Genomic DNA, 12,479 nt, shown 5'->3' with positions numbered 1-12,479 from the left:
GAAAGCTTGAATGCCTCCAAAACCGTCTGTCATAATAACCATCGTGACTCCTCGTAGTATCAAAATCTTCTGGTGAAGCAAGTGAAGGCAAGTCACTCCAACGTCCACACATTATCTTATTCCTTTGAAGCGTTGGCACTTTACTGTGCGTAGCTTTTGGAAGATTTTTTGTTGTTCTGTTACGGGTTCCTCAAAAACAATCATCTGCAAAGAAATAAAGTAAAAATTCAGGTTATCAGATAAATCCCACTTACTTTTCTAGTTATTAGTCGCTTCAGACATGATTCTGTTTTCTGTTTCACACCATGCACTCCTCTTGGCAAGACTTGTTTCTTTTACTCCAGGTAACTTTGAGGTGTCCGCAACTTTTTCCTGAAAAAGAGTTAAAAGACGTTCTCACGACTTTTGGAGAGAATTGTGTCAAACTATAACGCTTGAATAGATCATAATGAAACTATGAAAATCAGAAACTTTAGTTACAACAGTAAGTAGTAAGTACAAAATTACATTTATACAAAACAATAATATTTCTACTTGGTTTCCTCTTTAAAGTGTCTCCGCATTTGATGCAACTTGACGTCTTTCAGTGTCTTGGTCTTGAACCCACAAATCTCGCACTGTTCCCATTTAATCTCATGCTTCCGTCTTGTGTGAGACTCCAACGCAGATTTCAATTGCGCTTTATAATCACAATAATCACAATATAGCCACTTGATGTTCTCTATGAAATGAACCCGATTTTTGTGTCCCTGTACTTCTCTTTTCGTGCGTCCCTTATAGCTGCACTGATCACAGTCAAACCAAACTATATCAGGCTCGTTCATATGTTTGCGGAAGATGTGGTTTTTCAACAGGACTTTCGATTTCGCCCGATAAGGGCACTTTTCACATTGCAACCACTGAATCTCATCATCAGAAACGTGGACTCGAAGGCTGTGCTGGACTAAAGCAGAATTGTACTGAGCTCTGTAGTTACAATGCTCGCATTTGAGTAACTTAAGATCTTGATTAGAGTGCCTGTTGATTTTATGAGTGGACAACGACTTTTTGATCTTCGTTTTGTACTCGCACTGGTCACATTGGTGCCACTGAACTTCGGCATCATCAGTGTGTCGGCGCAAGATGTGAACTTTGAGTTTGTGTTTCTCTTTGGTTTTAAATCCGCAGAACTCGCAAACACACCATTCAATCTCATCGTAATTTAAATGTTTCCGTAATTTATGTGTGATTAAGTGAGAGTTGTACACTGCTTTAAAGTCGCACTGATCACATTGGATCCTTTTAAGCTCTTCAGGGGCATGATTGCGCATTTTGTGCTCTTGCAACTTGTTAAGAGTCTTCGCTTTGTAGCTGCACTCCTCGCATTGCTGCCACTCGATCTCCTCCGGAGCTACATGCTTTAGTTTATGCGTGACTAAACTCGCTCTGGTCGCAGTTTTGAACTCACAAATATCGCATTTAAATGATTTTATCCTAATTCCGTAATGTGCGCGATTTTTGTGTTGGTTCAACTTCCCTTTCGTGCTCGCTCTGTAGGGACACTGATCACATTCCGCCCAATCCACGTTATCAATCCCGTGGATTCGGTACTGGTGTAGTAAAAATTCGTTTTTAACGAGCGTTTTATAGTCGCATTGCCCACATATAAACCACTGCGACAAATAGAACTCTGCATGCATTCGTTTTTTGTGGTACTTCAGTGCGCTGACGTACGTCGATTTATAGTCGCAATGATCACATTGTAGCCACTGCATGGTTTCGTTTGGGTGCTTCCGGATTTTGTGCAGCTTCAACTCTTTTTTTAGTTTGGTCTTATAGCCGCATTCGTCACAGTCGTACCACTGGATCTCTTCCGGGGATAAATGCTTCCGGATTTTATGCTGGACGACGTGGTAATTGTACTGAGCCTTAAAATCGCATTGGTCACAATAAACCCATTTTATATCTTCGCGCGCATGTTTCCGAACCCGATGTGCTGTTAGATGCGAGTTAAACTTTGATTTGTACGGGCATTGATCACATTGGAACCATTTCGCTTCGGCGTCACTTGTATGCTTGCGCAGTACGTGAGCTTTCAAGTGTTCTTTCATTTTAGACTTGAACTCGCATTGGTCACATTGAATCCAGCGGATTTCCTCCGGGGACAAGTGTCTCTTGATTTTGTGGGTTTTCAACTGGTAGTTGTAATTCGTAGTGTAGCTGCAGAGATCACATGTGAAAGTTTTATAAGGTTCAGACTTGGGGGCCCCCAACTTGGGCATGTGACGCCTTCTTTGAAGAAATTCCACGTTGTCAATCCCATGTACTTCTTGCTCGTGGAGCGCCAAATCCATCTTCCCGTTCGCTTTATAGTCGCAGTGTCCACAAAAAAACAATTCTGGATGCGCTCGTTTCTTGTGGTACGCCATCGACGTCGAGTACGTCGTCTTAAAATCGCACTTATCACATTGGCGCCACTGCATGTTCTCGTTGGGATGTTTTCGGATTTTGTGGATTTTCAACTCTTTCTTTATTTTTGTTTTGTAGTCGCATTCGTCACATTCGTACCACTCAACCTCTTCATTAGATAAATGCTTGCGGATTTTATGCTGGGTGATCAGGTAGTTAAACTGAGCCTTGAATTCGCATTGATCGCAATGAACCCATTTTATATTTTCACGCACGTGCATCCGAAGGATGTGGGCTCTTAAAGGCGACTTCAACTTTGCTTTGTATGAGCAGTGATCACATTTATACCATTTAATTTCCGCGTCGCTTGTATGTTTGCGTAAAACGTGGACTTTTAGACCAGTTTTGTTTTTTGACTTGAAGTTGCATTGATCACATTCAAACCAGCGAATTTCATGTGCTGGTAAATGTCTCCGGATTTGGTGAATTCTCATGCGATAGTTTAGATGCGTGGTGTAGTCGCAGGAATCACAGATGAGCACTTTAGAGCCCCCTTTCTTGTTACATTCCTTCATAACATGTCTCAGGAGTTTTAACTTGAAGAAAGTGTGAAAACTGCACTTTTCACATCTATAACCTGATCTACTCAACTCTCCTTCAGTGTTCAAGCAGTGATTTTTAACGTGCTCCTTCAAATGGACGGTGAAGTTAGTGGTGAAGTTGCAGTGTTTGCACAAGTGGGGCTCCAGTGGCTTGAATTCGCAAGAGAAGAGTCGTGGAGACATGTCCATGGGGGCTGCGACCTCATTTTTTGAGGGTCCAATAAGGAGACTTTCCAACATTCTAGGCGTCCCTATCAATGAGTTTTGTTCGTAATAAAAGAAAAAGTACCATAATAAGCTTACCAGGGTTCACTGTTATCACAAGAAGAGTTTACAAACGAACAAATGTCAAGTTACTGAAATTTGACGTGGGAGGTACCTGTAATATCGACCAAACTACACAATCCCACTAGACTTGTGTCTAATGTCACTTTTAAAAAACGGCGCAATTAATAACCAAACTATTACAGTTTGAACGTTTAATTATTGCAATTTCATTTAAAACAATATAATATTACTCAGTGTCGTCTTTAAAGTGCCTCCGCATCTGATGCAACTTCACGTCTCTCAACGTCTTGGTTTTGAACCCACAGATCTCGCACTGCTCCCATTTAATCTCATGCTTCCTTATGGTGTGTGACTCCACCGCCGACTTCTGTTGGGCTTTATACTCGCAATAATCACAGTACAACCATTTAATATTCTCCGTAAAATGCACTCGGTTTTTGTGCCCTTGTACCTCTTTTTTCGTGCGTCCTTTATAGCTGCACTGATCACAATCAAACCAAACAATGTCGGGCTCGTCCATATGTTTCCGGAAGACGTGGTGTTTCAATAGAATGTTTGATTTGGCCCGATAGGGACACTTTTCGCATTGCAACCACTGAATTTCATCATCAGAAGCGTGCATTCGCAGCCTGTGCTTGACTAAATACGAATTATACTGAGCTCTGTAGTCGCATTGGTCGCACTTGAGCACTTTAACGTCTTTATCCGAGTGTCTGTTGTTTTTGTGAGACGACAACGAATTTCTAATTTTTGTTTTGTAGTCGCATTGGTCACATTGGTACCAATGAGCGTCGGCGTCGTCCGTATGTCTCCGCAGGATATGAATTTGCAATCTGCGATTTTCTTTGGTTTTAAATCCGCAGTACTCGCAAACGACCCATTCGATTTCATCGGGGGATAAATGTTTGCGCATCTTATGCGCGATCAACTGGGAGTTGTACAACGCTTTGAAGTCGCACTGATCACATTGAACTCTTTTAACGTCTTCGCCGGCATGCTTGCGCATTTTGTGCGACTGTAACTTACTTAAACTCCTCGCTTTGTAGGTGCACTCCTCGCATTGCTGCCATTGTATCTCCTCTGGGGCCACATGTCTCAGTTTGTGCGCGACTAATGTCGCTTTGGTCGCAGTTTTAAATTCACAAACATCGCATTTAAACGACTTTATTTTGATGCCATAATGTGCGTGATTTTTGTGTTGGTTCAACTTCCATTTCGTGGGAGCTTTATAAACGCATTGATCACATTCAGCCCAGTCTACGTTATCATTGCCATGAATTCGGTACTCGTGTAACAAAAAATCATTTTTTAAAATCGTTTTGTAATCGCATTGCCCACAATGAAACCACTGCGACAAATACAACTCTGCATGCATCCGTTTTTTATGGTACTTCATTGCGCTGATGTACGTCGTTTTATAATCACAATGATCGCAATGTCGCCACTTCATGGATTCATCAGGATGTCGTCGGATTTTATGCGCCTTCAACTCCTTCTGGAGTTTGGTTTTATAACCGCATTTGTCGCAGTTGTACCATTGGATCTCTTCAGGGGATAAATGCTTGCGGATTTTATGTTGCACGACGGTGGAGTTGAATTGAGCCTTAAAATCGCATTGATCACAATGAATCCATTTTATATCTTCAGGTGCGTGGAGGCGAATTCTATGCGCTCTTAAATGCGACTTAAACTTTGATTTGTACGGACATTGATCACATTGGAACCATTTCGCTTCGGCGTCGCTTGTATGTTTGCGTAGAGCGTGGAGTTTCAAATACTCTTTGATTTTCGTCTTAAAATCGCACTGATCACATTGAAACCAGCAGATTTCGTGTGGCGGTAGATGTTTCCTGATGTTGTGGACTTTCAGGCGGTACTTTTCTTTCGTTGAAAAATTGCAGAGATCACAAGTAAAAATCGCGGTTTTGACCAACTGGCACTTTTTTTCCGGGGATTCCTCGGTATAAATACCATGCACTTTATGTTGGTGTAGTGCTAATATTTTCTTCCCGCGCGATTTATACTCGCAGTGTTCACAAAAAAACATTTTGGGATGCCGTTTTTTCTTATGGTACGACAGCGCCGCAGCGGACGTCGCTTTATGATCACAAAGATCGCATTGTCGCCACTCCGAATGCGTGGTCTCTTCGGGATGTTTTCGGACTTTATGCACGTTGACTTGCTTTCGTATTTTCGTTTTAAAATCGCATTCGTCACATTCATACCACTGAATCTCTTCCGGGGATAAATGCTTCCGGATTTTATGTTGGGCGATCAGGTAACTATACTGGGCCTTAAAATCACAGAGATCACAATGAACCCAATTGATATTTTCGCGCATATGAACGCGAGTGATGTGGGCGTTTAAAGGCGACTTTAACTTTGCCTTATATGAACAATAATCACAATGGTACCATTTAACCTCAGAATCGCTCGTATGTTTGCGAATTATATGTTCTTTTAAACCAGTTTTGTCCTTTGTCTTGAAGTCACATTGGTCACATTCATACCATTGGATTTTATCAGGCGGCAAGTGTCTCTTGATTCTGTGATTTTTCACGCGGTACCATTGGTGCGCAGTGTAGTCACAATAATCACAAGTAAACGTTTTACGGCCCCCTTTATAGGGGCACTTCTTCATAACATGCCTGAGCAGTTTCAACTTGAAATAACTGTGAAAACTGCAGTTTTCACATTTATAATCCAAAGGACTAAACTCTCTTTTTCTGTTGGAGTGATCTTCGCCGTGCTCCTTTAAATGGACCATAAAGTCTGTCGTAAAGTTGCAGTCTTTACAAAAGTAGGGCTTCGGCCCCCTGGATGCGCAAAACATATCCAGAGAAATCATGAGGGCTGTGACCTCTTTTCCTGAATGATAATAAGACGAGTCTCTATAATTCTCGGAGCCCCTGTCAATGAGTTTTCTTCGTATTAAAAGAAAAAGTGTCGTAACAACCTTACCAGTGTTTTATAGTCCAAAAAAAGTTAATAAACAATCACACGTCAAATTAATGAAAATTGATGTGACATCGCAGGTGCCTGCAATATCGGCCTACTTACGAAATCCCACTAGACTTGTGTCAAAATGTCACTTTTAAAAAACGGCGCGATACAAAACTTTCTGAATTTCAAAGAATTTAGTAACAGGAATTACAGTTTTTTGTAGCGGTTAACAATACTTGTGAATATTTTCTGTTTCTCCATCGCCGCCTGCATAATCGCAGCTTCTACTTTCGGGTAGGGCTTTAGAACTTCCAGAAAGTCGCTCCTCTTCAAAGTCAACAACTCGCAGTTGGTCCTTGCGACGGCATTTACAGCGCGCGGCTCATTGTTAATCATTGAAATTTCTCCAAAACATTTACCCTCATGATATCGAAAAATCTGTATCCATAGACATGCAAGTTCCAAAGGTACTCACCTCAGTGTCTTCGGTGTATAAGGCGATGGCTCCCACAGTGATAAAGTACATGCAAGTGGGTTGATCCCCGATTTCAAAAATGACATCTTTCTTCAAGAAAAGCTCGGTTTTTAGCTTCAGGACGATATCCATCAGGAGCTGGGGCGAGAGATTTTGGAAAAACTCGACTTTTTCGAGTAGAGTTTGGGCTTTGTGGTACATCACGTCCTGGAAGAAAAAAAGAGAAGTTGAAGAGATAAGTTAATTTAAGGTACCTCTCTCAGCGACTTTGAAAGAAGCCCCAGAATTTTGGCTTCGGTGACAAGACGTTTTGCGTTTTTGAATTCCGCAAACTCACGCACTCTCTTCTTCAATTCTGGATTAACTTGTTTATAAGTTAGATATTGCTCGATTTGCAGCATTTTTTCATTGTGTTTGTTGCGCGCAGTGTTGCGACTCTTGTACATAGACACTGCCATGGCAAAAAATGCGATATTGAAGGAGCTACCAAGAATAAGAAAGCATATAGGTAAGAGTTTATCGTGCCAGGGAGTGTCCGCAGGAAATGGGTCAATTCCCACCACAAAAAGACATTCCGTCACTCTTGTACACATGTGGACGAGAAAAATATGAACTTCTAAGAACGACCAAGTGTCCATTTTCTCGTCCTCATTAAAAGTACGAACGTAATTAGTAGCAGCTATGAACCAGAAGATCAAAATCAAGAATCCAAACAGGAGGCGCAGCGGTTGAACGGTACTGTTCCAATAATTCCGACGAGTGAAGAAGTTGTCTGTGTATCGCATCAAACTCGGGATCCTCAACAGTTTTAAGAAAAACAGACCTTTCCAAGGCCACAACTCGATTCGTCCCGTCATGTACATAATAAAAGTCACAGGAACAGAAGACAAAACATCGATAAGAAACCTCCCCGTGACGTAATAATTCCCGAAAAGATACCAGTGGGCTACTTTCGTCGGCTCAAGGATGACTTTGTTTTCCTTGCGACTTACATACCCCGTGAAGAATCTTAAGACGATGCTGATATAACAAAAAACATCTAAACAGAACTTTGGGAAGAGTATCACCTCAGGGGTGCGAGTGATAAAACTCAACTCCAACGTCATAAAACAACCCAAGAGAGATAAATACACCACCATCATGAATTCCTCCCATTTCGTAGCAAAATCGCTGAAGGGATGAATCATGTAATACTGTTCTTTCAAGTGGCGGATGCGCTCTTGCTGGATCTCGTCTGTTGATTTGAAGAGTCTTCTACTTAGGAAGTCCGTCGTACTGATTGTGCAAAACGAGCGGAATTTTCGCCGAATGTTGACAAAGTAACCACCAAAGATTAGTTGGTTGATGATGTCTTTTTTCTCGAGTTTTAAGGTGCAGGGGTGATCGGCAATGACGTTCATTTTGGAAGTTACGATGACTGAAGCTGGCTGAGATTTGAAACTAAGCGCCTTTTTGGATCGACCAATACTGATCGTTGGCGTTCACAAGTCTAGTGGAAATTGAATTACGCAACCCCTCCATCACAAAGCGCAGTCGCTGTACAGTTGACGTTTTCATAACCAAACAAATTATTGTATTTTTGGTAAAAGCACGTTATTTCGTTCGCTAAAAGTTGTTTTTTTATTAATTGGCGCAATGACTACAACTTTGAATCACGAGGTAACTAGTTTTACTTCCCCAAAGATTTATTTCCAACTTTTGGTTTCAGTCGGTGACGCCATACGTCGAAAATCCCATCTGGCGTACCTCTTACTCTGAAGACACCACAACGCTTCTTAGAAGAATCCCTAGAATGTTTAAAGCTATACGGACGTGTTTTAAGGATCCAGATATGGAGGAGTACGTTTGTGGTTTCATTGCTTATTATCGTGCAAACTACATTACTGAATGTAACAGAGGCGAAAAAACGGGTACTCAAACCATTCCTGAGACTGAACAAGCCCTAGCACAACCAGCTCTTATCGAGTTTAAATCCCATGAAGAACGTGCCTCAAAGAAGACACAAAACCTGTCAAATGCAATTCACTACATTTTTGGGACATCTCTTGTAGTTCAAGAATTGGAACATAAGCTTACTCCAGAATTGGCGAAACAGATTAACATGCGAGTTGGAAATGGACTTTTTCAAAATGCCGGTTCATACAGACAAATGGAAGCAAAACCAGCTGGTTATAATTATTATTACACTAGGCCTGTAGATATAGAAAATGAAATGACAGAGCTTTTTGACGAGATCAGTAGAACTGAGGTTAATGACCAGAATTGGTTTATTGTTGCTGCAAAGTTTTTGGAAAAGTTTCTAAAAATTCATCCTTTTTCCAACGGAAATGGACGCACGGCGAGAATTTTGTTGTCAACTTTGTTGGTGAAACAAACAATTGTTCCAGTTTTCTTGTTTCACTACACAAATGAGGCATATTTGAATTGTCTACAAGAGGCCCATGAGTATGGGCATTTTAGCCCTCTGAATTCCTTGATTATTGATAGCACTTTTCATACTCTTTTATTTTGTGTAGTCAGTTTAGACTTAGAAGTACGAGACTGAAGATTTTATCTGTGTTTCAAGACTTGTTTTATTTTTTGTATGCCAAATATAGTGTAAGACTTGTGATATTCACAAAGTTAAGATGTATTTTAATAAATTTTATTGATCATAATTTAAATTTTTTTATTTCGCGCCAGGTGAGATCTAGGGTTTTTTTTAATTTGGTGCTTCGCAAAGGTGTTATTTTTTTGAAATGTTTCGCGCTTCAATAAATTTATTCCAAGTATACGCAAGAGGAACAGACAACTGATTTTAATAAAAGGTATTAATTGAAACCAATATCTAAATTTAATCTAATTTGGTTATATAACCGGGCAGTTGGTATTGATACTCTCCTGCCCGCGCCTGCGCAGTCGGTCACGTGTCATTTTCAAGCAGACGCCTGTTCAACAAAAGCGACGCCATTTTATCGTTGTTGTCAAGTGCTCGTCAACCAGCGTCGTTTCGATTGCACTAAATACCAAAACCCATCTCAAATTTTCGCAATTCTTTCAATATAGAAGGAAGTAAAGGTAAGTTCACCCAAACTCCGTTTTTCCCTTTTGCTTGCTCAATCGTCGCGCGATCGATGACGCCTCGATGGAAACCCGTCGAAAAACCACAGAACTGGTTGAGTAATTGATAGAATCTTCACCGTGTCGAGTTTGTATGTAGATTTTAGTTGGTTTGTTCGAAAAATCGGTAAGTGTGGGACGCCGACGACATCCGCCATGTTTGGTTATTTTCGATTGGGATCGATAATATGCATCCTGGGGATTTCGCTCCTCAGAAAAACGAGGATTTGCAACTTTCGGATGGGATAGGTCATTGCTAAAAATAGGTTTTACCAGATTTGTTTCGGGAATTTTGGACCAATGGGTGGGTTCGAATTGGGCGCCAAGTTTAAATTTGCAAGGCCTTTGTGATCGTAATGACGCAAATGAAATGGGTGTCAACTGGTACGATGGTACGGTATTCCATGATAAAAGACCAGTAATTCGATTAGGATAAAGTGTTCCGAACGTTTTGTTTTAAACGAAAATGTATAAAAGTGCAATTGTTTATATTTGCTCAGTGGTAATCACGTTCTGTCATGGGTTTGTTTGCGACAACTTAAACACATTTTTGAATGTGTTGAGTTAGATAAGTTACTTGTGGATAAAATCTTGGAAATTGGTATTTAAATCCATATTCTCTAGAGCATTGGCGGGTGGTCGTCGGTGTGGAGTCGTCGTTGTGCCTCGGTTGATAGTTTGGGGTGGTGTAATGGGGGTGTTTGAGGTCGTCGCGTGATCTGTTGTGTTTACTAAAGTCCGAGTTTCAGGCCGAAGCGCAGCGATGCCGGGTTTTAGCAGTGCGGGAACGTTCAAAATATTTATCGGCAACCTCGCCGAGAAAACGGCGGTGACGGACCTCCGCCCCCTGTTCGAGAAATACGGGAAGGTGGTGGAATGCGACGTCGTGAAGAATTACGGGTTCGTTCACATGGAGAACGAATCGGAAGGTCGCGAGGCGATACAAAATTTGAACGGCCACATGCTGAACGGCCAACCAATGAAGTGTGAGGCGGCGAAGAGCCGCAAGGCCCCTCAGACACCGACGACGAAAATCTTCGTCGGCAACTTGACGGATAACACCAAAGCACCGCAAATTCGCGAACTGTTCAAAAAGTACGGAACGGTGGTGGAATGCGACATCGTCCGGAACTACGGTTTCGTACATCTCGAGTCGTCGGGCGACGTGAACGAAGCGATCAAAGAACTGAACGGAACTCTGGTGGACGGGCAGCCGATGAAGGTTCAAGTTTCGACGAGTCGCGTGCGTCAGCGGCCCGGCATGGGCGATCCCGAGCAGTGCTATAGATGCGGACGCGGTGGACACTGGTCGAAGGAGTGTCCCAAGGGGATGGGACCGGACCGATTCCGCGACCGCATGTTCGGTAGGGATCCATACCCGCCACCGCCGCCGCCGCCATTCCTGCGCGACCGGATGATGGGCCGATTTGGGGTACTTAACCTTGTTATTCTTTGCTCCTCGCCAATTCCGCACCCCCCACTCTTCCTCCATCATTACACCATGCGTAGACTCGTCTCCAACCTCTCATCATAGATAGACGAGCACGCTCCCTTCATCGTGGGCCTCTTATCCTCCTCACCACTTTAGCAAGGTTGCAACGCTCACAGGGTTGCTTCTTGCTCCTAGCACGCCACCTATTCTAACTATTTTGTTTGAAACAGGATGGGTACGATGGATACTATGACAGACGTTTCGAAGAGTCGCGTGACTTGTACGAAAGACGGTACTCTGGTTTACCTCCTAGAGGCGACATGGGGATGCGTGGTGGCAGAGGTGACTTCTTGCCACCTCCGTTGCCACCACGTCGCGAACCTCTTCCACCAATGCCGTCAATCGGACTGCGGGGACCACCATCGAGCAGTATGAGCGGAGGGATGAGAGATTCGAGTTTTGCTCGTGGAGGCAACGACTACGGAATGTTCAGCAGAAGGAGTCCGCAACCTTCTGGCGGTGGAATGCCCGGCTCGAGGATGAGCAGAATGTACGAGGATTTCAGTAGAGATTCGTTTGATGACAGGAGGTAAAAAAATCGCTAGTTTTGAAGAATTGTTTTACGTGTTTTTGGTTACAGGGTGGACAACAGAGGACCATCACCGTCGAGGCGGTACGCCCCATATTGAGTACATTAAGTTTAAGAAAATTACGTTTTTTTATTTGTGAGGGTGTTGAGCAAGTTTGTATTCTCTTAAGAATGCCTGTTATGTAAACTCTTATGTTATTATACATAATTTTGTAGAATCAGGTAGTGTTTGAAAGCGTTTTGTACACATTCAAAACAGATTTGTATTGGTAAGATTCCAGTAACTTTTTTAGTCTAAATTTTATCATGTAACCAAGCCAAGTCAAGATTTTTAATGCGTGGAGTAAGTGTGGTTTAATTCTTTGTACACTTAAGCGATAATAAAGTAGCTTCTACTGATGTGGTTTTTCTTTCATGTTACGTTTATATTTAATGAAAAGTGCGCTGTTTTTTGTGCACATGCGCTGATTTTGTGGGGCTCGTGCGGTGGTGCCCTCTACTCATTATCGATAACGCAGTTTCCTGTCACCTCTTGTTTGGGCAAAAATGACTCACAAATTGCCCAGTAGGCGTCATAACTTTTAATAAATTTCAATTTGTTGCGACTATGATTAATCATTTCGCTTCGAATTTTCTCGCCATTTTTCGATTTGTTTTTTTTTA

General features: G+C 42.1%; 4 protein-coding genes across 5 annotated transcripts; 2 read left to right on the top strand and 2 right to left on the bottom strand.

The window, feature by feature from the left end:
* Positions 1–279: 279 nt before the first annotated feature.
* Positions 280–6,322, bottom strand: LOC148172102 (uncharacterized). Its single transcript, XM_088042404.1, has 6 exons — positions 6,240–6,322; positions 3,509–6,187; positions 3,433–3,451; positions 3,348–3,369; positions 3,294–3,302; positions 280–3,241 (listed from the first exon to the last, which is right to left on the bottom strand). Exons 2-6 carry the CDS (start codon positions 6,124–6,126, stop codon positions 531–533), a joined length of 5,379 nt encoding a protein of 1,792 aa, XP_087898530.1. The 5' UTR covers positions 6,127–6,187; positions 6,240–6,322; the 3' UTR covers positions 280–530.
* Positions 6,323–6,372: 50 nt separating this feature from the next.
* On the bottom strand, positions 6,373–8,253 carry LOC148172101 (potassium/sodium hyperpolarization-activated cyclic nucleotide-gated channel 4-like). The gene is made up of 5 exons (XM_088042403.1): positions 8,210–8,253; positions 6,951–8,163; positions 6,697–6,903; positions 6,453–6,659; positions 6,373–6,399 (listed from the first exon to the last, which is right to left on the bottom strand). Exons 1-5 carry the CDS (start codon positions 8,251–8,253, stop codon positions 6,373–6,375), a joined length of 1,698 nt encoding a protein of 565 aa, XP_087898529.1.
* Positions 8,222–9,353, top strand: LOC148172100 (protein adenylyltransferase Fic-like). Its single transcript, XM_088040765.1, has 2 exons — positions 8,222–8,355; positions 8,405–9,353. Exons 1-2 carry the CDS (start codon positions 8,332–8,334, stop codon positions 9,239–9,241), a joined length of 861 nt encoding a protein of 286 aa, XP_087896891.1. The 5' UTR covers positions 8,222–8,331; the 3' UTR covers positions 9,242–9,353.
* Positions 9,354–9,573: 220 nt separating this feature from the next.
* On the top strand, positions 9,574–12,215 carry lark (RNA-binding protein lark). 2 transcript variants are annotated; one of them, XM_088040760.1, is made up of 4 exons: positions 9,574–9,753; positions 10,545–11,227; positions 11,458–11,816; positions 11,868–12,215. In XM_088040760.1, the coding sequence occupies exons 2-4, from the start codon at positions 10,559–10,561 to the stop codon at positions 11,914–11,916; spliced, it is 1,077 nt and encodes a 358-aa protein (XP_087896886.1). In that variant the 5' UTR covers positions 9,574–9,753; positions 10,545–10,558; the 3' UTR covers positions 11,917–12,215. The 2 variants fall into 2 exon arrangements, with proteins under 2 accessions (XP_087896886.1, XP_087896887.1); XM_088040761.1 differs by lacking the exon at positions 9,574–9,753 and having other exon boundaries at positions 9,763–11,227.
* Positions 12,216–12,479: the final 264 nt, after the last annotated feature.

This window comes from Gnatocerus cornutus, chromosome 7 (genome assembly GCF_029298725.1).
Source record: "Gnatocerus cornutus isolate USDA-ARS CGAHR chromosome 7, icGnaCorn1.1, whole genome shotgun sequence".
Lineage (NCBI taxonomy): Eukaryota > Metazoa > Arthropoda > Insecta > Coleoptera > Tenebrionidae > Gnatocerus > Gnatocerus cornutus.
Note: the sequence above shows the minus strand (reverse complement) of the source record. Positions and strands in the feature narration are given on the sequence as shown.